The 26,655-nt window shown below is 51.4% G+C and overlaps 1 protein-coding gene across 1 annotated transcript; it reads left to right on the plus strand.

Moving 5' to 3' along the window:
• The first annotated feature begins 2 nt into the window (after positions 1-2).
• Positions 3-25,123, plus strand: STRN4 (striatin 4). Its single transcript, XM_032227885.1, has 18 exons — positions 3-316; positions 5,347-5,450; positions 6,488-6,561; positions 6,678-6,756; positions 8,552-8,752; positions 9,717-9,873; positions 10,651-10,801; positions 12,619-12,732; positions 12,830-12,945; positions 13,132-13,307; positions 14,108-14,155; positions 14,852-14,973; positions 16,442-16,606; positions 17,441-17,581; positions 18,396-18,494; positions 19,099-19,185; positions 21,470-21,658; positions 22,690-25,123. The coding sequence occupies exons 1-17, from the start codon at positions 29-31 to the stop codon at positions 21,637-21,639; spliced, it is 2,292 nt and encodes a 763-aa protein (XP_032083776.1). The 5' UTR covers positions 3-28; the 3' UTR covers positions 21,640-21,658; positions 22,690-25,123.
• Positions 25,124-26,655: the final 1,532 nt, after the last annotated feature.

Consider the following 26,655-nt stretch of genomic DNA (forward strand, 5'->3'; position numbering starts at 1 on the left):
CTCCTCCGCGCCGGCCGGCCGGGCCGCGATGTGGCAGCAGCAGCCGCCGCCGCCGCCGCCTCCCCCGCCGCTGCTGTCGTCGGCCATGGAAGGCGAGCGGGCCCCGCCGGCTCGGGCTCCGCCGCCGCCTCAGGCGCTCCAGGCCGCGGGGGGAGACCAGGCGCTGCCGCCCAGCGGAGCCATCGCCGCCGCCTCCGCTTCCAGCCCGGGCAGCGGCGAGTTGAGCCTGCCGGGCATCCTGCACTTCATCCAGCACGAGTGGGCGCGCTTCGAGGCCGAGAAGAGCCGCTGGGAGGCCGAGCGGGCCGAGCTGCAGGTGGGGAGCTGACCGGGCGAGGGGGGCGTGAGGGGAGGGGGAAAGGCGACCCTGCCCGCCGCCATCTTCCTTGCGGGGACTGGAGGGGGAGGGGGCTCCATCCCATAATAAGGCCTGTCAGCGCCCCCCCCCATATCTTCAGTCTGTATGGGGGGGGTCGTCTCCCAGAGGCGCCCCTTTGCTGTGTGTCGTTCTTAGGGGATGCTGGGAGTTGTAGTCCCTCTCCCCCAGGAGGTATCTCTTTGGAAACCCCTCCCCCTTTCAAACTGGAGGGGGGGTATGAACCCCTCCCCCCTTGATGTGTGTGTGTGGGGGGGGGTCGGTGCTGTGAGTTTGGGAGGCAGAGGGGCAGGAGGTGGGCAGAGGTGAGACTCTTAAGCGACCCCCCCCCCCAAAAAAAAGGGTTTGAGAATGAAGGGTTGGGTTGCGGTTGAGTTTCTCCAGGGCCAGAAGTCATTGTGATTTCAAAGGAATAAAAGCCGCCCAGGTCTGCGTCCGGTTCAGCTTCCTTGATCCCAAAAGGTCGAGGTTGGATCGAGTGGTTTTCTCCCATCTTTCTTCCCTGGTGGGTTAAAATGAGGACCCGGATGGTTGGGGGCAACATGCAAATAAGGTTGACATTGTAAACCACCCCAAGCGCTATGGATATGTATAGAAGCCTAAACGCCACTGCTGTTTTCCATAAAAGATTAGATCACCATTTGCCCAGGATGGAATAAAGAAGGACGCCTGTCCTGGAACACGGGGTTGGACTAGAACAGTGTTTCTCAACCTTGGCTACTTGAAGATGTCTGGACTTCAACTCCCAGAATTCCCCAGCCAGCGAAGGCTGGCTGGGGAATTCTGGGAGTTGAAGTCCAGACATCTTCAAGTGGCCAAGGTTGAGAAACACTGGACTAGAAGACCTCCAGGGTCCCTTCCAGCCCTGGGATCCTATGACTGTTGCCATACTGGAAAGGCGAGAAGGGATTAGGGAGTCAAAGAGCATCCCACAAAAAAAGGGCATCGCAAACAGCTTCTGTGCTGTGGCCAAAAAGACACCTTCAGACGTGCTGTTTTAGCCCCCACTGTGGTCACAATTCAATCCCTGGTTGCCTGATACTTGGGCCATAAAGAGAGGATTGGATTTGGATTGGATTGGATTTATTACATTTATATGCCGCCCTTTTCCCCGAAGGGGACTCAGGGCGGCTCACAATTCAGTCAGGGAAAGGGGTACAGACTGGGGATAAAAAGACGAAACATAACAATGCATAATTTAAAAGCACACAACAGTCATACCATTCGAGGCGGGGGGGTGGCAACAGCTCTTTAGCCCCAGGCCTGTCGGAACAGCCAGGTTTTAAGGGCTTTGCGGAAGGTCTGGAGGGTGGTGAGGGTTCGAATCTCCATGGGGAGTTCGTTCCAGAGGGTCGGAGCAGCCACAGAGAAGGCCCTCCTCCGGGTGGTCGGCATTAGCCGGTGGATGGAATTCGGAGGAGGCCTAATCTGTGGGATCTGATCGGTCTATTGGAGGCAATTGGAGGAAGGGGAGAGACCTGTGAATTCAGTGAAGGATAGCTTGATTTGAAGCTACAGACGCTGGGTGCTTCGTCCTGCTCTTAGCACCATCTCAGACAATTTGGTGTATCCTAAAAGAGAAAGAAATTATGACCGGTCTCTTGGAATCTGCTACCGGAATGACAGTGAAATATCCCATATTTAGCTGGCAGTGGAGTGGGTCGCGTAGGGAAATGTTGCAGCCACCTACTCAGTAGCGGATCAGGGAAATATTAAAAGAAAGGAGCATCTGTGCGAGGTAGGGAGAAATGCTCATCCTTGTCACCCCAAACCGGTTGGGAAGCAACGATCCCCCGGCTGCCATAGTGACGGTGGAGAATATAGAAGGCGTGCGGTGCTTCTATATCTCGGAGCATGTACAAATATAGGAGTGGGTGTGATTGACTGAAGACTGGAGATAGGTATGGCAATGCACACTTGAGAGCGAGGATGGATCGGTCTAGAGAAAGTGTTCTCCACAATCGGACGAGAAGCAATGGATGGAAGCTAATCCAGGAAAGAAGCCACCTTCCTAACAGGGAGGACGATTAACCAGTGGAACAGCTTGCCACCAGATGTGCGTGCTCCACCACTGGAGGCGTTTAAGAAGAGACTGGACAGTCACTTGTCTGAGATGGCACAGTGTCTCCTGCTGGGGCAGGGGGTTGGACTAGAAGACCTCCAAGGTCCCTTCCAGCTCTCTTCTGATTGAAGTGCAAAGTCACTGGCAGTCACTCTAAGTCAGGGATGGCGAACGTTTTTCTGCTTGGGTGCCAAAAAGGCGCACGTGCGTGCCCTCACCCATAATGCAATGCCCTTCCCCCCCCCTGCACATGGGCACACAATTCCCCCACATGCGCGCAGGCCTCACTGAAGCCTCTGAACTTCCGGTAGGCCCATTGGGCCTGTTTTCCGCCATCCACAGGCTCTTGAGGCTTTCCTGAAGCCTGGGGAGGGCGAAAATGGCATCCCCCCGCCCTCCAGAAGGACAAAATTCAGCTGGCCAGTGCACACATGCACACTGGAGCTGACATAGGGCAACACCTCGCATGCTCTCAGCTATGGCTCCACATGGCACGCATGCCATCCTTTCAAAGTGTTTTGACCACAGGTAGTCCTTTACTTCCAATCTTTGGAGCCTCCCTGTGGTTGTGTGATCAAAATTGAGACACTTGCCAACCAGCTGGTATTTATGACGGTTGGGGCTTCCCAGGGTCATGCGACCCCCTTTTGCATCCTTCTGACAAGCAAGAGTCAATGGGGAAGCCGGATTCGCTTAACAACCCATGTGACCAACTTAACAACTGCAAGGATTCACTTCGCACTTATTAGCAAGAAAGGGCGTAAAACGGAGCAAAACTCACTTAACAACTGTTTTGCTTCGGAGCAGAGATTCTGGGTTCGGCTGTGGGGCGTAAGTCGAGGGCTCCCTGTGTGTCTTGGTGGGTGGTGCGAACTCAGCCATCGGGGTTTATGAAGCTGGGATCTCCGGCGTGCTTCTCCTGGCGCCATTCCTTGTCCAGCGAGTTTTACAAGTCTGTTTGAAACAATTAAAAAAAAAAAAAACCCTCGCACATACGGCCCGTCAGAGCTGCAAGGAGGCGTCCGTCCATGGTCGGCCATGATTAAAGCCCCACTGAAACGAAACCTCCATAATCGCCTCTCCAAGCCACCCTAATTCTAGGAAAGGACACACTTTTGATGCTCTGGGCCCTGCCGCCGAGTTTGTTCGCTGCAGCCATTCTGCGAAGCCTGATTCAAACTTTTAATTACCTCCTCAGTGCAGCCTGTAATCATTAACCCACTAAGCCTGTTTGCACTGGCACCGAGGTGGCGATCAAATAGCTCTGTTCGTGTTCAGCGTGGATTTACCCTCAGATACCAGGGTTACTCTTGGAAGCAAACCCCTGGCCTGGGCGAAACGCTTCTCCTAAGCCCCCTTCCCTTCACACAACGATTTCATTTGTTTATTATAAATAGGCCTGCAGCTCTCCCGGAGCCTGGTGCTTTGTCCCTTTCCGCCTGAAGAAGTGCTACCCCATCCAGAACCAACAGGGAAAGATTCCCCAGATTTGGGTGGTCTTAAAACCGTCCTGTTAGGGTCCATCCTAAATCTGTTCCTCCCCATGCAGACCAACACAATCTCCAGGCATGAGACTTTTGAGACTTCCCCTTGGTCAGCCCAGAGTAGAAAGCTACAACTGGGAGTCCTTGAATTCTATGGAGACTCTGGAAAGAGTGCAGAGAAGAGCAACAAAGAGGATGAGGGGGACTGGAGGCTAAAACATATCAAGAACGGTTGCAGGAACTGGATATGTCTAGTTTAATGAAAAGAAGGACCAGGGGAGACAGGATAGGAGTCTTCCAATATCTCAGGGGTTGCCCCAAAGAAGAGGGAGTCAAACTATTCTCCAGAGCACCTGAGTGTGGAGCAAGAAGCAATGGGTGGAAACTAATCAAGGAGAGAAGCAACTTAGAACGGAGGAGGAATTTCCTGACAGTTAGAACAATTAATCAGTGGAACAGAAGTTGCCTCCAGAAGTTATAAATGCTCCAACACTGGAAGTCTTTAAGATGTTGGATAGCCATTTGTCTGAAACGGTATAGGGTTTCCTGCCTAGGCAGGGGGTTGGACTAGAAGACCTCCAGGGTCCCTTCCAGAAGAAGGACGATCACAAGTGTTTGTCTACACAGAACCTAGAATCCTAGGGCTGGAAGGGAACTAAGAGTTCCTCTAGTCCAACCCCCTTGATCAAAGCAGGAGACCTTATTCTAGAGGTCTTCAAACCTGGCAACTTTAAGACTTGTGGATTTCAACTCTCAGAATTCCCCAGCCAGCTTTGCTGGCTGGGGAATTCTGGGAGTTGAAGTCCACAAATCTTAAAGTTGCCAAGCTTGGGGACTCCTGCCTTATTCCATCTCAGTGTCCTGTCTATTTTTGAAAACCTCCATCAATGGAGCACCAGAAGGCAAGCTATTCCACTGATTAATTCTACTCGCTGTCGGGAAATGTCTCATAGTTCCCTCTCTCTCTCTCTCTCTCTCTCTCTCTCTCTCTCTCTCTCTCTCTCTCTCCCCCTCTCTCCCCCTCTCTCTCTCTCTCCCTCCCTCCCTCCCTCCCTCTCTCTCTCTCTCTCTCTCCAGCAAGCTTTCACTCACTACTTCTTGCGCTCTCCTCCTCTGGAGAATAAGACAGTCCCCTCTTCCCTGTCACAGCCCCTCAAGTACTGGAAGACCGCTATCGTGTCCCCCTTATTCCTTCTCGTCGATACGCTAAACGCACCTAACCCCCTCAACCATGACAGTTTCGCCCCCTCTTCGTTGCTCTTCTCTGCGCACTTTCTAGAGTCTCCGCATCTTTGTATTGTTCTGAGCTGGAACTGGATTCACTACTGTGGGTTTATGCTCCCCCCTCCCCCCCATTTTTTTGCATGATGCGGGATGTTAGTCAGAATTGCCTGTCCTTAACTTGGGGCTCCTGCCTCTTTTAGGCCCAGGTGGCTTTCCTGCAGGGCGAGAGGAAGGGTCAGGAGAACCTGAAGGCCGACCTCGTGCGGAGAATCAAGATGCTGGAGTACGCTTTGAAGCAAGAAAGGTGAGCCACCAGGCAGGCCTCACGTCCCCTCCTGAGTGTCTCACGTGGAGATTCAGAGGCACCTTAGTTCAGGCAGGGTCTCCAAACTTGGCAACTCTTAAGACTTGTGGACTTCAACTCCCAGAATTCCCCAGGCAGCATAGCGGAATTCTGGGAGTTGAAGTCCACAAGTGTTGCCAAACTTAACTTATTAAGATGGAAGTCCTTAATTTATTAAGCCAGAAGTTCTTAATTTATTAAGCTGGAAGACAATGCCTGAATTTGGGAAGGGAAGGAAGATACTCTGAGGGGTTCTCTCTTTGAATGTTGTGTGTGTGTGTGTGTGTGTGTGTGTGTGTAAGAGAGAGAGAGAGAAGAGAGAGAAAGAGAGAGAGAAAGTATGGTGGCGCAGTGGTTAGGTGCAGTACTGCAGGCCACTTCAGCTGACTGCTATTCTGCAGTTCAGCAGTTCAAATCTCACCGGCTCAAGGTTGACTCAGCCTTCCATCCTTCCGAGGTGGGTGAAATGAGGACCCAGACTGTGGGGGCGATATGCTGACTCTGTAAACCGCTTAGAGAGGGCTGGAAGCCCTATGAAGCGGTATATAAGTCTAACTGCTATTGCTTTTGCTATGTCTTTATTTATTAAAAGCTTACCCGGCCTGTATTATTTTATAAGTAACTCAAGGCAGTGAACATATCCAACACAACGTCTTCCACTTATTTTCCCCACAACAACCACCCTGTGAGGTGGGTTGGAGTGAGAGAGAGAGAGAGGGACTGGTCCAAGGTCACCCATTCAGTTTTCAAGTCTAAGGTGAGACTAGAACTCACCGCCTCTCCTGGTGATTGGTCCAAAGCTACCCAGCTGGCTCTCGTGGCTGAGGCAGGACTAGAACTCCCAGTCTCCTGGTTTCTAGGCCAGCACCTTCCCCGTCAAGCTGCCTCTGTAATACGTCGGCCCTTCGGTTTGAAGGCATTCCCTGCTTTAAGGGTCACAGCGAGAAACCACCGCCGGCATCCCTCATCCTTTCCTAAGCTTTCCTTCTTATTTCCAGGTCAAAATACCACAAGTTGAAATTTGGCACTGAGCTGAACCAGGGGGAAAAGAAACCGGAGGCCTCTGAACCAGGTAGTGGGGCTGGGCTCACAGCTGCCCCTCGGCCAGGGGGACTCCAGTTCCGGGGCTGCTGTTGGGTGGTCCCTGGAGCTGAGGGACTTGTTGATGGGACTCTCTTTCGCACTTAGTGTCCAACGGGCCAGCCGAGCCCCTTTCCCTGGAGAACAGCCCCTTCATCTGGAAAGAAGGACGCCAGCTCCTCCGTCAGTGAGTAGCCGTGGCTTTATGGGGGATGGGGGGGGCTTCTTCTAAGGGAAAGGAAGTGCACCCACCCTCCCCAGTGATGGTTTTTTTGGCGGGGGGGATAACAGTTTGTTTGTTTGTTTGTTTGTTTGTAGTTTATTTATAGGCCGCCCTTTTCCCTGAGGGGACTCAGGGCGGCTTACAATCAAAAAAGGAAGGGGAGTGTAGGACAATACAAAAAAAGAAATGTGCACAAAGTAAATTAGACAATAATTTATTGTCTAATTGGCAGCTGTTTTTTGGACAGCTTTCCCCAGGAGTGTGCCAGATTCTTTGTCATCCAGATAAAATGTGCCAGGTTGAAATCGCCTGGTTCCAATTTGACCGAATTGTTCTGTCCTTGCTGGGAGGATAGTCCCCTTTGAGCCAAACGGGGCTGTTTCAAAAGTTTTGCCCAAGACAGGTAGTCCTCGACTTACGACCGGAACGCAGCCTGCCCATCACGGTGGTTAAGTCATATAAATAAGTAAATATAAAGTTACCTAAATAAATAAAGACAGGATGTTCATTAGGCCCATCAGCCACAGGACCAACCTGATTTTGGCGTGGCAGCGGTTAAGCAAAGCAGTGGTTGGGTCTGGGCCAGTTTGCCAGAAACGGGAAGTGCCGGTTTTCAGCAAAACCGTGGCAAAACACAGTGATTTAACCACAAGATGCTGCAAACAGCCGTAAATGCAGGCTGGTTTCTAAGCATCCAGGGTGTGGTCACATGACTGGAGGGGACTTGGGGCCGCCAGAAGTTCGGAAACCAGAGACGAGACAGAATATTATGAAATTTGGTACCAAAGCTATCAGTGGTTGGAAATGAGGGAAAGGAGTCGGAACAGAACATTTTGAGGACTGTAAAACTGGAACTGGATAATACATAGAGAAATATATAAAGGAGGACAAGAGATGTATTAATAAGGTCAGTGTAGCTACGTACCATAAGTAGAAACTGTATTTATTGTTAGGTTAAAATATATATGGAAATGACAAATGTCCAATGTTTTCAATGTTTATTCAATAATATATATATTATTGTGACACTAAATACATACCTATTTCCCTGGCTCAGCTGATAAAGGAGGAGAACCTTGTGGCTTAGTGGTTAACACATCTGCCTAACATGTAATACAGCCCAGGTTCGAATCCCAGTAAGGGTATGGCTAGCTGATGAGAGCTAAATAGCTTGAAATAGATCTATACTAGTCTCCCTGTATTTATTTATCAGCACAAATACAACACATATGTAACAAAGGCAACAGTAAAAATACTGGCTTTCTGTCTGGATGGTCTCTTGTGATGAGCCAATAGACAGAGAAAGGAAGCAGTAGGCTTCCTCCCATATTTGGGCATTACCAGGGGTTGTGACACTAAATACCTACCTACCTACCTACCTACCTACCTACCTACCTACCTACCTACCTACCTACCTACCTACCTGTATTTGTGTTGTGTTTGTGCTGATAAATAAATAAAAGGGGGACTAGTATAGATCTATTTCAAGCTATTTAGCTCTCATCAGCTAGCCATACCCTTACTGGGATTCGAACATAATGGAAGCAGTTAGCTTCCTCCCATAATTGGGGCATACCAGGGGTTGTGACACTAAATATATATATATGTATGTGTGTGTGTATATATATATATGTATATATATAATGTTGGGAACTAGATCGTAAGTGCCTTCAGAGAGGCTCCATCATAACTTCCGTTGGTTGCAAATCACCCTGCCTGTTGGACTAAAGGCCGCCTCCCCCTGGGGTCTCTCTTCCAGGTATCTGGAAGAAGTGGGCTACACGGACACCATCCTGGACATGCGCTCCAAGCGAGTCTGCTCTCTGCTGGGCCGCTGCTCCATGGAGCTGAACGGGGCTGCTGAAGCTGGCGGACTGGGCACTGGACCAGCCCTGGCGGCCACCAGCCTCAACGGAGGAGAGTCGCTTCTCGTCAAGCAGATCGAGGAGCAGATCAAAAGGTGAGCGGCCGTTGGGATGGGCTTTTGGGGGAGGGGGGTCTGTCCAGGTTGGAGAGGATGACCTCGCTGGGAGTCTTGGTTTGTGGGTCTCCATCACCGCGGCTCTTGTTAGGTTTCCTGGAAGAGGGAAAGCGGCTCCTTGCCTTTCTTCGTACTTCCTGTTTGATGTTGGCATTAAGGTGCTAGCAGTAGCATTGATGATGTATTATTTGTATTTTATTGGCCTTGTATGCTGCCCACTCCCGAAGGACTCCGGGCGGCTCACAATCAACAAGGGAAAGGGATAAATAAACAGTAGACAAACAACAATTTAAAATACACAACATTCATAGTTACCGTGGGGCTGGCTATTTCAACAGCCCCCCAGCCTGCTGGAGCTAGTTACCTAGTTGGGTCATGAGATGTCTGAGAAAAGCACCAAGCTCAGCACCAAGGACGCCACATTCCTTCTCCCCACAACCCCCTCCCTTCTAGCACTGATGATGTTACCTAGTTGGGTAATGAGATGTCTGCAAGAAAACCACCAAGCTCAGAGAGCACCATGACTCCACAGTTGTCCTCTTCCTCCTCCTCCTCCGCCTCTTTCTCCTTCTCCTCATCTTGCTCCTCTTTTTCCTTTCTCCATTTTTCCCCTTTTCTTCCTCCTCCTCCTCCTCCTCCTTTCTGCAAACCTCACTCCTTTCTATCACTGATTATGTTTCCTAGTTTGGTAACAAGATGTCTACAAGAAAACCACCAAGCTCCACAGTTTTCTTTTTCCTCCTCCTCTTCCTCCTCCTCCTCCTCCTCCTGCTCCTTCTCCTCCACCACCATCACCACCACCACCTCCTCGATACAAATCTCCCTCCCTTCTAGGACTGATGATGTTACCTAGTTGGGTCCTGAAACGACTCAAAGAGCACCCAGGACTCCTCAGTCCAACTCTGGCCTTCCAGTGGATTACCTTCTCTCTTCCTTCTGGCAGGAACGCAGGGAAGGAAGTGAAGGAGCGGATCAGTAACCCCGTCATGGAGAAAATCCCCTTTTTGAGGGGTTGTGAGGACGACGACAGTGACGAAGAGGAGGATATGGAAGGCCTGTCCCTGGAGACTCAGCGGCAGCATAAGAAGCAGCGCGTAAAGGTATATCCCCCTTCGCTCCTTGTTGAAGTTGTTGGGGCGCAGCAGGCACTGGGAGGCAGGCGGGAGACTAAGCTGGCTGAGCGGTGCCCACTTTCCGGTGAGGACTAGAACCTTGTCATTTTTAAGGACGGACACTGGATTTCAGCTATTCTCGCAATAAAAATTTGTAAAGTGAAACCGAGCATGAAAAGTGCAACTCACAACAGATGTTTTGCGACCTGTCGGACACATTTTAGAAGCATTTCAAGGACGTGAAAGTTTCGTCCACTTCTTGTTCTGTTTATTACTCAGGAGTGTCCAAGTTTGGTGACTTTATGGCGGGTGGAATTCTGGGAGTTGAAGACCACCAGTCAAGTCGCCAAGCTTGGAGCCTCCCCTATTTTAAAGCACGGGATGTCAATCATCCTGTGGGTACAATTATCGTGTCTTTTGCTCTGCGTGTGCAATGTTTTAATTTATTCCCTTCTGTTTTTCTAGTAGAAAAAGCAAAATATCAGCCTGCTGCTACTGGGGTAGCCCTCAGTCACTCAAGAAGCACTGTAGCTTCACAACAGGGCTATCCTAAGAATTTACCAGGCCCTTATTGGCGGTATTTTCCCTTCAGTTTAATTTCAATTTGGGCACAAGGAATATTTTAACAGCCTTTTCGTCTTCACCGCGCGCCAGACCGCAAACGAGAACCCGGTTTTTCTACGTCCACAAGGGGTGGAATTCCCTACAGGGTGGATTAGGAACCCAGGCCTAACCAAGCTCGGTGGGCCGTGCTTTTCTTGGCAGCTCGCCAACAAGCCCCTGATGCCCGAAGTGGAGGATGAAGACGACGATGAAGATTCGGAGGACGCCCTGAGCGAGTTCGACTACTTGGGCTCCGGGGAAAACGGGGAAGGATCTGGGGACACGCGGCGTGCTGGGGATGGCAACGAACTGGGTAAGTTCTCGGTGGTCTCTCGACTCCTTGATCCGGGAAGGGTCCCTGGGAGGAGAAAGGGGAGAAGGGAGTGAAATCTGTGGGGGGGCTGCATCGGATGCCTCCAGGAACAGAGTTTGGCATCTTAGCTGCTGGGGGTGTGTGTGGGTCAGAAGGTGCTTCCTCGCTTGCGGACGGGAGACCCGAATGGGCAGAGTTTGGAAGGGACCTTGGAGGTCTTCTAGTCCAACCCCCTGATCAAGCAGGAGGCCCCGTCCCATTTCAGACTGAAAGTAGCCTTCGGCTTACAAACTGTTCCTCCAAAGGCTCAGAAAAAAGGGGAGTTATGACCCAGGCCGAGACCGCTGCAGCCGCCATCATGTGACCAGAATTCAGAGGCTTTTCAACTGACTCGTGTTTATGACGGTTGCAGTCTCCCGCAACCGTCGTGGGATCCCCTTTTGTGACAAGCAGGAAGCCAGATTCACTTAACAGCCATGTTACTAACTTAATAACTGCAGTGATTCGCTTTGTAACTGTGGCAAGGGGGCAAAACTCACGAAACAAACGTCTCACTTAGTGCCTATGGGGATTTCCCGTCATGAGGACACGGTGGTCCCAAAGGGGCTTTTTCCCAAGAGGCAACTGGGCTCCCTGGTTTTTCTTTGAAGAAGCTCCATGGATGGGAAGTGAAACGTCTTCAGAGAAAAAAGCAGAAAGCCCAGAGTTGCCTTTTGGAAAAAAGCACCTTTGGGTCTCACTTAGTAACAGAAATTTGGGGCTTGGTTTTGGTTGTAAGTCGAGGGCTTCCAGTATGGTCTTTGGTGACACCTTCATCCTCCCTGAATTCCAAGAGTGGGCCTGATTAGCAACCATCGGCTCAGCTGACTCAGTTTTCCCTTCTTTCCTTCTTTTCCTTCCTTGCTTCCTTCCTTCCTTCCCTTCCTTCTTTCTTTTCCTTCCTTCCTTCCCTTCTTTCTTTCTTTTTCTTCCTTCCTTCTTTTGTTTCCTTCTTTTTCTTCCTTCCTTTCCTTCTTTCTTTTTCTTCCTTCCTTCCCTTCTTTCTTTCTTTTCCTTCTTTCTTTCTTTTCCTTCTTTCTTTCTTTTCCTTCCTTCCTTTCCTTCTTTCATTTCCTACTTTTTCTTCCTTCCTTTCCTCCTTTCTTTTTCTTCCTCCCTCCCTTCCTTCCCTTCTTTCTTTTCCTTTCTTCCTTTCCATCCTTCCTTCTTTTTCTTCCTTTCCTTCCTTCATTCCCTTCTTTTCCTTCCTTCCGTCTTTCTTTTCCTTCCTTTTTCCTTCCTTCCTTCCTTCTTTTCCCTCCTTCCTTCCTTCTTTTCCTTCCTTCCTTCCATCCTTCTTTTTCTTCCTTTCCTTCCTTCCTTCCTTCTCTTCCTCCTTTTCCTTCCTTCCTTCTTTCTTTTCCTTCCTTTTTTCTTCCTACCTTCCTTTCCCTCCTTCCTTCTTTCTTTTCCTTCTTTTCCTTCCTTCCTTCCTTCCTCCTTTTTCCCTTCCTTCCTTCTTTTTCTTCCTTTTCCTTCCTTCCTTTCCTTCCTTCCTTTCCCTCCTTCCTTCCTTCTTTTTCTTCCTTCTTTACCTTCCTTCCTTCCTCCTTTCTTTTTCTTCCTCCCTTCCTTCCCTTCTTTCTTTTCCTTTCTTCCTTTCCATCCTTCCTTCTTTTTCTTCCTTCCGTCTTTTCCTTCCTTTTTCCTTCCTATCTTCCTTTCCCTCCTTCCTTCCTTCTTTTTCTTCCTTCTTTTCCTTCCTTCCTTCTTTCTTTTCCTTTCTTCTTTTTCTTCCTACCTTCCTTTCCTCCCTTCTTTCTTTCCCTCCCTCCCAGGGCCCCGCAGGGTGAAGCTGCAAGGGATGCTGGCTGATCTCCACGATGTTGATGGACTCTCTCCTAAGCCTTCCATGCCGCCAGCCATGACGTCTCAGCCCAGGTCCCACGAAGGTAATTTCTCCACACTTTTTTGGCTCCCAATTGTCCTTTTCTCCCTCCCTCCCTTCGCCCTGCCCTTCCCAATTGCTTCCTCTTCTCTCCCAATCAGGGTCGCTGGGCTTCTCCTCCGATGTCTTCATCATGGACACCATCGGAGGGGGGGAGGTCAGCTTGGGGGACCTCGCAGACCTGACCGTCACCAACGACAACGAGCTGAGCTGCGATGTGAGTCGCCTTGGGGGTGTCCCGGGAGGCCTGTCGCCCTTTCCCCTGCCTTGCCCTCCCGCTCCTCTCCCTGCAGCCGCCCTGCCCGACCGGCTGGGCCAAAGGAGAGGGGCCTGCAGGGCAGGAGGAAGGGGGCACAGGAGGAAGCCCCCTGGCCGCTGAGTCTTTCCTCTCCTGCCTTCCCAGCTCTCGGACAGCAAGGACACTTTTAAGAAGACCTGGAACCCCAAATTCACCCTGCGGAGTCACTACGACGGCATTCGAGCTCTGGTCTTCCACCACCGGGAGTCGGCTTTGGTCACCGCCTCGGAGGACGGGACCCTCAAGCTGTGGAACCTTCAGAAGACGGTGGCTGCCAAAAAGTGAGCCCCCAGGGAAACTCCTTTCTCCACTCCCTCCTTCCTCTCCTCCCTCCCTCGCCCCTCCCTCCTTTCCTTCCTTCCCTCCTTCCTTCCTTTCCTCCCTCCTTCCTTCCTTTCCTCCCTCCTTCCCTCCTTCCTTCCCTCCCTTCCTTCCTCTCCTCCTTCCTCTCCTCCCTCCCTCTCCCCTCCTTCCCTCCCTCCTTCCTTCCCTCCCTCCTTCCTTCCCTCCCTCCTCCTTTTCTTCCTTCACTCCTTCCCTCATTCCTTCTTTCCTCCCTCCCTTCCCCTCCCACCTTCTCCCCTCCTTCCTTCCCTCCCTCCTCCTTTCCTCCCTCCCTCTCCCCTCCTTCCCTCCCTTCCTTCCTCTCCTCCCTCCCTCTCCCCTCCTTCCCTCCCTCCTTCCTTCCCTCCCTCCTTCCTTCCCTCCCTCCTCCTTTTCTTCCTTCACTCCTTCCCTCCTTCCTTCCTTTCCTCCTTCCTTCTTTCCTCCCTCCCTCCCCCCTCCCACCTTCTCCCCTCCTTTCCTCCCTCCTTCCTCTCCTCCCTCCCTCTCCCCTCCTTCCCTCACTCCCTCCTTCCTTCCTTAATTCCTCTATCTATAGATCTTATATCTTCCATCCATCCCTCTATCATCTACCTATCCTATCTATCTATCTCTATCATCCGTCCGTCCGTCTGTCCATCTCTCTCTTTGTCTATCTGCATCATTTCTGTGCCACCCACCACTTCTGGGCCTCTGGGCAGTTGACAGATAAACCCCTCCCGTCGTGTAAAAGTCACAGCCTCTTTTCCGGTTCCAGGAACGCTGCGCTGGATGTGGAGCCCGTCTACGCCTTCAGAGGACACAGGTGCGCAGATGTGTTTGCTGCAGGGGGGGGGGGGGCTTTTTAGGATGCCAGGCAGACAACGCCATTGGCTCTCAACCCTTCCCCTTGTGGGAAATTACCGGTATCCACAACTTACAGCAATTCACTTACTGTCCGCTCAGAGTTGCAACGGCACTGGAAAAAGGGGCTTGGGACTGTTTTCCCCACGACCGTTCCCAGGGTCACATGATCAGAATTCAGCCCCTTGGCAGCAGACCCATACTTACGACGGTTGCAATCTCCGGGGGGGGGGGGGTCACATGATCGGCTTTTGCGACCTTCTGCCAAGCCAAGGGGGAAGCCAGATCCACTTAACGGCCGTGTGACTGACTTAAGAACTGCAATGATTCGTTTAACAACTGTGGCAAGAAAGGTCGCAAGATGGGGCAAAATTCACTTAACAGCTGACTCGCTTAGCACCAGGAACGTTGGGTTCAATTGCGATCATAAGTCAAGGGCTGCCTGTACGATGATAAGACATTACATGGCAATCTGTGGCCTACTTCTCAGCCCCCCCCCCCAGCAGCTGCCCCACTCTTTCCCAGGGGGGGCAGCAGCCCCGAGAACCTCACAAGGAAGCCCTGCACGCAGCTTGCAGGGGGACTAATCATCGTGTTGGGAAAGGTGGTTTGGGAGTAGGGATCCTTCTCAACCCCTCCTCTTGGCTTCCCTCCTCAGGGGCCCGGTGCTCTCGGTGGCCATGGGTTGCAACAGCGAGACCTGCTACAGTGGGGGATCAGACGCCAGGATCCGCTGTTGGAAGCTCCCCGATCTGGGCATGGACCCTTACGACGGCTACGGTAGGTAGGAAGCTCCCCTTGGTCCAGCAGCCTCCTCTTCCTCCTCCTCCTCCTCCCCTCTCCTCCCTGGCAAAGTGGAAGTACAATATAATACAATAGCAGAGTTGGAAGGGACCTTGGAGGTCTTCTAGTCCAACCCCCTGCCTAGGCAGGAAACCTTATACCGTTCCAGAGAAATGGCTATCCAGCATCTTCTTAAAGACTTCCAGTGATGGAATATTCACAACTTCTGGAGGCAACTTCTGTCCCACTGATTAATTGTTCTCACTGTCAGGAAATCCCTCCTCAGTTCTAAGTTGCTTCTCTCCTTGATTAGTTTCCACCCATTGCTTCTTGTTCTGCCCTCAGGTGCTTTGGAGAATAGCTTGACTCCCTCTTCTTTGTGGCAACCCCTGAGATATTGGAAGACTGCTATCATATCTCCCCTAGTCCTTCTTTTCATTAAATTACAATACAATACAATACAGTAGCAGAGTTGGAAGGCACCTTGGAGGTCTTCTAGTCCAAACCCCTGCCTAGGCAGGAAACCCTAGGCCACTTCAGACAAATAGTTATCCAACGTCTTCTTAAAAACTTCCAGTGTTGGGGCATTCACAACTTCTGGAGGCAACTTCTGTCCCACTGATTCATTGTTCTGACTGTCAGGAAATTTCTCCTTACTTCTAAGTTGCTTCTCTCCTTGATTAGTTTCCACCCATTGCTTCTTGTTCTACCCTCAGGTGCTTTGGAGAATAGCTCAACTCCCTCTTCTTTGTGGCAACCCCTGAGATATTGGAAGACTCCCATCATGTCTCCCCTAGTCCTTCTTTCCATTAAACTAGACATGCTCAGTGAAAAGAAGTCCCGAAAGGAAATACAGGCTTTTATGCTACTTCGGTCTGGAGAAATCTAAGTGGCTTACAAGTAGAACTTTCTATTCCTCAATTCTAAATTCACGATCCTAACCAAAGGGACTGCTGATCTGTTTTTTTCTCCCGCTTGCCGGATACCATCCGCATCAAGCGAAGTGTCTTAGATGTTATATATATATATCTCTAGGACCCGGATATCTGCGAGACCATCTTCTGCCGCATACCTCCCAACGACCGATAAGATCGCACAGAGTGGGCCTTCTCTGGGTACCGTCAGCCAGACAATGTCTGCTGGCAACTACCCGGGGGAGGGCCTTCTCTGTAGCCGCTCCGACCCTATGGAACGAGCTGCCCCCAGAGATCCGGACCCTACCCACTCTCTCATGGCCTTCCGAAAGGCTATTAAGACCTGGCTATTCCGGCAGGCCCCGGGCTGTTGACCTCATGACCGAGGTCCAGCCCCGATTAGACTGGGTGGCTTTTTTAATCTATGTTTCTTTGTTTTTAACTTTTCTATTTTTAAAACGTATTTGTTGTAAGCCGCCCGGAGTCCTTCGGGATTGGGCGGCCTATAAATTCATTAAATCTAATCTAATCTCTGTCTCTCTGTGGCATAGATCCAAGCGTGCTCCACACCGTCCTGGATGGCCACACGGATGCTGTCTGGAGTCTGGCCTTCAGTCTGGCGAGGAATCGCTTGGCTTCCTGCTCGGCGGACGGCACCGTGAGGATATGGGACCCGTGCAGCGGCGCCTGTCTTAGCACCTACAACACAGACAGCGGTGAGCTGGCCTGGGAGGTGGCGGGGCGGGGCGCACGGGATTCCCCTGGCACTACAAAGGGGTGAGCCTTTAAGATAGGGTGGGATAAAGACATCTTTATTGTCACTTTTTCCTGTGAACACATCCAAAGAAATTCTGATGCCTGCTCTCAAAAGTGTGTGTGTGTGTGTGTGTGTGTGTTGGCTGAGGAATTCTGGGAGTTGAAGTCCACATGTCTCCAACATTAGCGATCCTTGATTTAGCAATAGCAATAGCAGTTAGACTTATATACCGCTTCATAGGGCTTTCCGCCCTCTCTAAGCGGTTTACAGAGTCAGCATATCGCCCCCAACAACAATCCGGGTCCTCATTTTACCCACCTCGGAAGGATGGAAGGCTGAGTCAACCCTGAGCCGGTGAGATTTGAACTGCCGAACTGCAGATAACAGTCAGCTGAAGTGGCCTGCAGTGCTGCACCCTAACCACTGCGCCACCTCGGCTCTTGTATTTAAAATACATAGCAGAAAAAAGAATCTTTAGAGCAGTGTTTCTCAAGCTTGGCAATTTGAAGATGTCTGGACTTGAACTCCCAGAATTCCCCAGCCAGCGAACGCTGGCTGGGGAATTCTGGGAGTTGAAGTCCGGACATCTTCAAGTTGCCAAGCTTGAGAAACACTGCTTTAAAGTTGACAAAGTTGAAACCTCCTTGAAACTTACAAATCAGTTGGTCACTTCTAATGGTCAGTATACAACTGGTTGCAAGGCAAGGATTGTAAGTTAAAAATCAGGATACTACAGAACCATTGCATTGGAGGGCTGACCTTCCCCCGCGGCCCTGTGGGTTCCCTCCTGCAGAAAACGGCACCCCGACCTCCGTCGCCTTCTCCAGCACTGATGCCACGCGGGTGGTGGCAGCCTTCCAGACGGGCAGGGCGGTTCTCTATGACGCAGAGGCTGCCTGCCCCATCTTGACCTTCGAGGGCAGAGCTGCCAGTGGTGAGTTGGGGCAGGTGGATGAAGAGGGAGGTACTTTGGGAGGGGTGTGTGTGTGGATTTTTGTGTCAATTTTAGCTGGGCGGGTTGAGTTTTGAAATGATAGAAGTGTCCTTAATTGTACAATAGTAATAGACTCATATACTGCTTCATGGGGCTTTTGCAGCCTCCTCTAAGTGGATTACAGAGTCAGCACTTTGGCCCCAACAATCTGGGTCCTCATTTGACCCACCTCGGAAGGACGGAAGGCTGAGTCAACCTTGAGCCAGTCAGGATCGAACTTCTGCCAATTGGCAGAGTTAGCCTGCAGTACTGCATTCTTACAGGAAGGAGAGGAAGGAAGGAAGGTTTACAGAGTCAGCCTCTTGCCCCCCCCCCCCCTACCCAACAACCTGGGTCTTTATTTGACCCACCTCGGAAGGATGGGAAGCTGAGTCAGCCTTGAGCCGGTCAGGATTGAACTCCTGGCAGTAGGCAGAGTTAGCAATAGCTCTTAGGCTTCTATACCGCTTCACAGTGCTTTACAGCCCTCTCTAAGCGGTTTACAGAGTCAGCATTTTGGCCCCAAAATCGGGGTCCTCATTTGACCCACCTCGGAAGGACGGAAGGCTGATTCAACCTTAAGCCAGTCGGGATCGAACTTCTGCCAATGGGCAGAGTTAGCAATAGCAATTGCCCTTATGCACTGCTTCTCAGTGCTTTACAGCCCCCCTCTAAGCGGTTTACAGAGTCAGCCTCTTGCCCCCCCCCCAAACAATCTGGGTCCTAACAACCCTCCTTGAACTGGAGCGCATGCCCTTCTCTTCCCTTGGGACAGGAGCCAGCCAGATCAACCAGGTGGTGAGTCACCCCACGCAGTCGGTCACCATCACGGCACACGACGACCGAGGGATCCGTTTCCTAGACAATCGGACAGGTAAGCTAAGTGGGGGGGGGGGGAGAGACTTACGGCCTCCGATTCCTTCCTCCTCTCTGAGCTGGGTGGCTTTCTTGCAGACGTTTCATGACCCAGCTAGGGAACATCATCAGTGCTAGAAGGGAGGGTGGGTTGTGGAGTGGAGGAGGAGGAGGAGGAAGAAGTGGGAGAGGAAGATTGTGGTCCTCCAAGAGCCTTGTTGTTTGCAGATATTAGTAGGTAATATCGGGAGGGGGGGATGAGGAGGAGGAAGAGGAGGAGGAGGAGGAAGAGAAGGAGGAGGAAGTGGAGGAGGAAGAGGAGGAGGAGGAAGGGAAGGAGGAGGAGGAGGAGGAGGAGGAGAAGAACAACAACAACAACAACGCGGTGCCTTGTGCTCTCTGAACCTGGTTGTTATCTTGCAGACATTTCACCAACCAGCTAGGCAACCTCATCAGTGCTAGTAAGGAATGGGCTGAAATTTCAAGCCCGAGCTACAGATCCTTCTCCTTTTATCTGATTCCTTCACAAGAAACGGGGAAGCGATTTCCCCCCTTCGGGGCTGCAAAAGAAAGCTGGCAGGAGGATCCGCTCTAGTCCTGACCACGTTTCCTCTCTTGCCCAGGAAAAGCCGTGCACTCTATGGTGGCCCACCTGGATGCGGTTACCTGCCTAGCTGTGGATCCGAAAGGCGTCTTCCTGATGTCGGGAAGTAGGTACCTTCCTCCCCCTTCGTCCCCTGGGCAGAGAAATGGGCAACTGGCACAAACCTCACCCAATGCTGCTCAGCCCAACAGAGTGTAAGGTGGGGGGGTATCCAAACTTGGGAACTTTTAAGACTTGTGGACTTCAACTCCCAGAATTCCCCAGCCAGCATATAGCTGGCTGGGGAATTCTGGGAGTTGAAGTCCACAAGTCTTAAAAGTTCCCAAGTTTGGACACCCCTGCTGTAAGGCCTGAGTCTCCTCGGGAACTCTGCTTCTCCTTGGACCAGGCCTGGGCATTTTACCCCCCACCCCCTCCCCTGTGCCACATCCATCCCTTTGGCCCACCTTGTCTGGCCGGCGTCAGGAATGAGAAATCCGGTATAAATAATGCCGTACATGCAATGCAGCCTCCTTGGTTTTATTCTGAAGAAATGTGGTTCTTTCTTTTCTTTTTTCCCCCCTACCTACCTACACACACTCTCTCCCTACCTAACTACTGTATTTCTCTCTCTCTCTATTTCTCTCTCTCTCTATCCCTTTATCTACCTCCCTACCTACACACACTCTCTCCGTATCTACCTACTGTATTTCTCTCTCTCTCATTCTCTATCCCTTTATCTACCTACCTACCTACCTACCTACCTACTCTCTCTCCCTACCTACCTACTGTATTTCTCTCTCTCTATTTCTCTCTCTCTCTCTCTCTCCCTCTACCTACCTACATACACTCTCTCCCTACCTAACTACTGTATTTCTCTCTCTCTGTTTCTCTCTCTCTATCCCTTTATCTCCTCCCTACCTACACACACTCTCTCCGTATCTACCTACTGTATTTCTCTCTCTCTCATTCTCTATCCCTTTATCTACCTACCTACCTACCTACTCTCTCTCCCTACCTAACTACTGTATTTCTCTCTCTCTCTATTTCTCTCTCTCTCTATCCCTTTATCTACCTCCCTACCTACACACACTCTCTCCGTATCTACCTACTGTATTTCTCTCTCTTTCATTCTCTATCCCTTTATCTACCTACCTACCTACCTACTCTCTCTCCCTACCTAACTACTGTATTTCTCTCTCTCTCTATTTCTCTCTCTCTCTATCCCTTTATCTACCTCCCTACCTACACACACTCTCTCCGTATCTACCTACTGTATTTCTCTCTCTCTCATTCTCTATCCCTTTATCTACCTACCTACCTACCTACCTACCTACCTACCTACTCTCTCTCCCTACCTACCTACTGTATTTCTCTCTCTCTATTTCTCTCTCTCTCTCTCTCTCCCTCTACCTACCTACATACACTCTCTCCCTACCTAACTACTGTATTTCTCTCTCTCTGTTTCTCTCTCTCTATCCCTTTATCTCCTCCCTACCTACACACACTCTCTCCGTATCTACCTACTGTATTTCTCTCTCTCTCATTCTCTATCCCTTTATCTACCTACCTACCTACCTACTCTCTCTCCCTACCTAACTACTGTATTTCTCTCTCTCTCTATTTCTCTCTCTCTATCCCTTTATCTCCTCCCTACCTACCTACTCTCTCTCCCAACCTACCTACTTTATTTCTCTCTCTCTCTCTATTTCTCTCTCTCTCTATCCCTTTATCTGCCTACCTACCTACACACACTCTCTCCCTATCTACCTACTGTATTTCTCTGTCTCTATCCCTTTATCTATCTACCTAACTACTCTCTACCTACCTACCTATTGTATTTCTCTTTCTTTCTCCTCCTCTCTATCCCTCTACCTACCAACCTACCTACTTTTTTTTTAAATTTCCCTCTTCAAAACCTAGGTGCGTCTTATACTCCGAAAAATATGGTAATAACCCACACCAGTGGTGGGTTTCAGCCGGTATGGCCCGGTACAGCTGTACCCATAATAGTCGGGAGCAGCGGCCACAGTACTGGTAGGGTGGCTCGTTTGGCCCACCCGCCCGTCCGCATTCCATAACTGGGTCAATTGCGCAGCGTGCGGCGCCTGTGCGTCCTCCCATGAGCAGCTGGTTGTCGCAGGGGCGGTAGAGTGCGCATGAGTGCGCAGCGCACGTCAGGCGCGTGCACGAACAGACGATGCGATGGTAGGAGCACTCCCCCATCCCCCGGATGAGTTCTCCCTTGAGAAGATGCCCTTTGGCCTTCGAGGCCCAGCCTGGCCCTTTGGTCTTTGGCTGAGCGGCTGTGCCCGGAGAGTGGGGGGAGACCCTGGCCGCCCAGGAGGCTCTTGCATGGTGTGGGTGTGATTGTGGGTGCCTCCCAGCCGTCTCTCTCTCTCTCCCTGCAGGCCACGACTGTTCGCTGCGGCTGTGGAACCTGGATAACAAGACCTGCACGCAGGAGATCACGGCTCATCGCAAGAAGCACGAGGAGGCCATCCATGACGTGGCCTTCCACCCCAGCAAGGCCCTGATTGCCAGCGCCGGAGCCGACGCCCTAGCCAAGGTCTTCATATGAAGGGGAGGCAGGCCTGCAGGTGAGCCCTGCGCCGGGGAGGGAGGGGGGGAGGCAGGTAACGAATGTCTGGTCAGCATTCAGGGTCTCCTGCTTGAGCAGGGGGTTCGACTAGGACAGGGGTCTCCAACCTTGGCAACTTTTAAGACTTGTGGACTTCAACTCCCAGAATTCTGGGAATGGAAGTCCACAAGTCTTAAAGTAGCCATGACTGACTGAGGAATTCTGGGAATTGAAGTCCACAAGTCTTAAAGTAGCCATGATTGACTGAGGAATTCTGGGAATTGAAGTCCACAAGTCTTAAAGTAGCCATGATTGACTGAGGAATTCTGGGAGTTGAAGTCCACAAGTCTTACAGTAGCCATGATTGACTGAGGAATTCTGGGAGTTGAAATCCACAAGTCTTACAGTAGCCATGATTGACTGAGGAATTCTGGGAATTGAAGTCCACAAGTCTTACAGTAGCCATGATTGACTGAGGAATTCTGGGAGTTGAAGTCCACAATAATATTGCCATTATTGTCAATGTACATCATGTATACAACGAAATTGGTTAAAGTTGCCAAACTTGGACACCCCTGGAATAGAAGACCCCCAAGGTCTCTTCCCAACTCGGGTTACAGCTAGTCCTTGACTTACAACCAAGGCCAAAATTTCCATTGCTAAGTGAGGCCGTGGTTCGGCAACTTTTGCTCTGTTTTACGACTCCCCTTGCCACAGGGGTTAAGCAAATCCCCCACCGTCGTTAAGTCAGCAACACGGCCATTAAGTGAATCCGTCTTCCCCCTTGACTTTGCTCATTGGTCGCTAAAGGGGGATCATGCAACCACCAGGACAGTCATAAATATGAAGCACGTGGCTAAGGCTCTGAATTTTGATGCTGCAATGGCCATAAAAGTGTCAAAAACGGTCCCAGGTTCCTTGTTTTCCATGCCGTTGTAAGTTTGAACGGTCCCTCAGTGAACTGCCATAAGTTGAGGACCGGCTGTATTCTGTTTTTTAGGACCTCATCTCTGCCTCCCATCTTCACGAGCCCCTTTTTCCTTTTCCCAGGAATCCCGTCTCTTCCGCTTCCTCCTTTCTCTGGCCCAGCAGTGGTGCTAACATGGCGCGTTCCCTCACCTGCCGGGACCCTCCCCGTCTCTCACCCGAGCTCGGGACCGATGCCTGCTGGACAGCACGAGGGGCCAGCCGTGGCCCCTTCCTCGCCCTCGCAGCTCACCTCTCTTCACCAGCACTGAAAACATTTTTTCCACTCATTTCAATGCCGCCCTGTGGTTTTTATTTCCCAGCTCAGGGAGTGGAAAAAAAAACACGCCCAATTTACCCCGTCCCCAACGGCCATCGGAAGGGGAAGGAATCCCCCTGACTCAGCTGCTGGAGTCTGGTGGGGAGAGGCACCTGGACCCCCAAACCTCAGCCTCTTTGGGAAAGGGGCGTTGAAATCCCCCCCCCCCCTTTCTTGGCTCGGTTGACCTGAGGACATTTTTTGCTTTCTTCAAACGTTTCGGGCCGCTTTGATGCCGCGCAGACTCTTCCCGAAGACGGACAAAACGCACTGGATCCCCAGCTCCAAAGTCGGGGCTACGGGGCTCAAGATCCGGAGGAAATCAAGTGCCAACCTTTGCTCCTTCTGAGCCACAAGATGACCCCCTCCCCCTTTTCTGCCTCCCCTTCCCCTCTGCAGCCCCTTCGGATCTGCACACGGGGCGTGCCTCGCTCAGTGGCGACGATATTTGGAAGAGGAGACGGGGGTGTCATTCTCGTCCAGCCCCTCCTGCCCCCCCAATTTCTCAGGCAGGTATCCTGGAAGAGGCAGGAGATTCTGGGTGAGGGTCCGCTCTGCTTTTGTGGGTATTCTAAAGCAGAGGGTCTGCAAACGTGGCCCCTTTAAGACTGCCCGGATTCCCCAAAGAATTCTGGGAGTTGAAGTCCACAGGTCTTAAAGGGGCTGCGTATGGAGACTTCTAAAGGGGAGAGATAAGAGAAGGGCATCGGGGAGCAGGGTTGACCAATCAACCAGCAAACCATCCCATGCTGGTCTATCCTGCTAGAGACTAAACATCCTGGCTTGTTCCCGTCCTTGCTGGCAGGGGGCTTGGGGGGGGGCAGGAGGAAGGGGTCGGGGAATGTGGTGAATAGGGTGAGGAGGATGGTGATAAGTTTTGGGGGAAGAATGTTGTGAGGCCCACCCTGCAGGGGTTGCTCCTGGGTGACCCTGAGAGGGAGGGGAGTGGGTTGTCAAAATGGGCTCAGAGGAAGGGGGTCCTGCTTTTGGGTGGGTGGGTGGGGGGCTGCGTCCTTGCAGAAGGTGGGGGGAGGCGCCAGATGTGACCTCCTCTTGACAGCTGGAAGCAAAGCAATCCGCAGCCTTTCTCAATTTGGGCCACGGGAGTTGAAATCCAAACGGAACCAGTGGGGGGGGGGGGAATTCTGGAAGTTGAAGCCTCCCCATCCTGAAGTACGACAGCTGGGGGATTCTGGGAGTTGAAGTCCATACCTTTCCCAGTTGCTAAGGTTGGGTGGGGTGGGGGGAACCCACTTATTGGAGAGCCGTGCCTGAACCCAGCTTCATGGGAGCAAGAGGGGCACAAGGACCCACCTTTTGGGGGTCTATACTGCGGACCAGACCATCCGCTCTCCTGGAGGGGTGGAGCTGTGTAAATTTCTCCTCCCCCCCCCTCCAGCGCCTCCATCTTCGTCCTAAATTGGCCAACCCCACATGGGGTGGGCAGCTGCCAGCTTCTGTCCCTGGCCTGGGGCACCGGTTCTGCGCAAAGGTGTGGGCAGAAGCACAGCTCTTGGGGGGGGGGGGGCCTCTGCAGCGAGGGGGGTCCTAAAAGTCAAGGGAGCGAGCACCACCAGGAGATCAAAGCCCCCTCTTTTTTTAATGCACATCTGTGGGCTTCGGTTTCCCAATTCTCTCCTCCCTCTTGACCTTATAAACTCCCCCTCTCCCTACAAAAGCCCCCCAAGCTGTGTACCCCTTTCCCTGCAGTTGGGAGTAATTTTTTTTTGTGGGGGGGAAGCGAAAACGGTTTGGGTTTCTCTTTTTTTCAAGTTTTATCTCTTTTTCGGGCTTTGGGGCTTCCTCGTTTTTGTATATTCTGTACAGTCGAAGAAAACAAGATTCAAAAAGAAAAAGGACACACACACACACACACACACACACACACACCTGGGCACTCAGAAGGGCTGATGATCCTGGAAATAACCACAATCTCCTTATCACTGTGTGATAGTTTCTACACACCACCGTCATTGTTTTTTTTTTAAAAAGAGAGAAAACATCCAATTCGAACTCGAGACGGGGGAGAGGAAGGCCGATTTCAAAGGGGAGAAGCAGCCGTGTGACGTGTACCCCAAATTTATACCCACCCACCCACCTCCAAGACTCACTACTGGCCACTCTCTCCCCCTCCCCATTTCCCCCCCCCCTTTCCTCTTCTCTGGGGCTCATCCGGACTCTGCAAGCCTGCTTTTTTTTATAAAAAAAAAGGAAACAAAACCCGCCAATTTAGCGTTCTCCTATATATTTATTTGAACTCTCTTTGTCTTTATAATTTGGGGCCTTGTTCTAATCCTAAAACTCAACTGTATGTGGGACAAAAGAAAAAAAGAAAACTGCCTCGGTAATAATATTAATAATAAAAAGTAATAAATTTAAAAGGAACCCAGGTGATTGTTTTGCAAACAGAGCGAGGAATTGCAAATACATTTTCTGGTTGTCTGCAATGTTGGGGGGGGGGTGTCTTGCGCCCCCCCCCTTACTGTTTTCAAGGGTTGGGGTTTTTCTGTCATTTTTCAAAAGGAGACCCACATCTGGCCTCAGAGGGGGGGCTCCTTTGGAGATGCCTGGGGGGGGCCAGGCTGCTTTTTCCTTCCTGGGGGGGGGGAGGCACCCCCTCCACACAACCCTGGTGCTACTTCCTTTAAAAAGGGGGGGTGGGCAGCATTCAGGATAAAGGCTGTGAGGGGGAGTCCCCAGGTGGGGTGATAAAATCAATACTTTATTTGTTTCTTTGCATAAATGAACTCGAAGGCAGTGAACCTATCGAGCACGCCTTCCTCCTCTTTACCCCACAACAACAATCCTGTGAGGTGGGCAAGGCTGAGAGAGTGACAGGCGCAAAAATCACCCAACCATCTTCCATGCCTAAGGCGGGACTAGAACTTGCCGGCTCCTGATGATTGGCCCAGTCACCCAACCATCTTCCATGCTTAAGGCGGGACTAGAACTCGCCGTCTCCTGATGATTGGCCTAGTCACCCAACCATCTTCCATGCTTAAGGCGGGACTAGAACTCGCCGTCTCCTGATGATTGGCCCAGTCACCCAACCATCTTCCATGCTTAAGGCAGAACTACAACTCGCCGTCTCCTAGTTTCTAGCTGGGGAATTCTGGGAGACAACGTCTGCACATCTTTAAGCAATCCTGCTTGAGAAACCCTGCTCAAAATTAAGCTGCTGGTCCTCATGATCAAGACACAAGTTTTAAACTAATCCAGAGCTCCCAAAAGTAGAAAATGGGGGGGGGGGGGTGTTGTAGAGCTACTGATCTTCTGACTTGGCTGGCTGAGGAATTCTGGGAGTTGAAGTCCACAGCTTTTGCAGGCCCCCTGCGTGACATAATCAGGAAACCAAAGTGGCTTGTGGCTTGTCAATCATCCTGCGGCCTGTTTCCTTTTATGTTGAGATAGCAACCCTTTTTTTTTTTTTTAAACCACTTGAGGATTTCCCGTCCAGCCCTTCCCCTTTGCTGAAATCCAGGCCCTGAGAAGCAGGAGGGGCATCCCCATTAAGACAACTTGGCTCACTGTTGTGACCCGGGCATGCCATGGCAAGTGCCAACCGCCCCCGCCTGCCTTGGGTACGGTTTTCCGGAGCGCCTGTCAGCTTTGACTTTAGGAAACGATGCGTGCAGGGCCTCCCAGGCGCTGCACCTGGCTCAGAGAGGCTTCCTGGCTGGGGCGGGCGGGCAGGCAGGCAACCAGCGGTGCCCGCAGGGTGGCACCCCAAG

This window comes from Thamnophis elegans, chromosome 12 (genome assembly GCF_009769535.1).
Source record: "Thamnophis elegans isolate rThaEle1 chromosome 12, rThaEle1.pri, whole genome shotgun sequence".
Classification (NCBI taxonomy): Eukaryota; Metazoa; Chordata; class Lepidosauria; order Squamata; family Colubridae; genus Thamnophis; species Thamnophis elegans.

Bases quoted from the DNA above. Each gene is read 5' to 3' on its own strand.
- STRN4 (XM_032227885.1), top strand. From the start codon at position 29: ATGTGGCAGCAGCAGCCGCCGCCGCCGCCGCCTCCCCCGCCGCTGCTG. The intron at 317-5,346 runs GTGGGGAGCTGA...TGCCTCTTTTAG, and splicing joins CCGAGCGGGCCGAGCTGCAG to GCCCAGGTGGCTTTCCTGCA. The intron at 6,562-6,677 runs GTAGTGGGGCTG...TTTCGCACTTAG, and splicing joins ACCGGAGGCCTCTGAACCAG to TGTCCAACGGGCCAGCCGAG.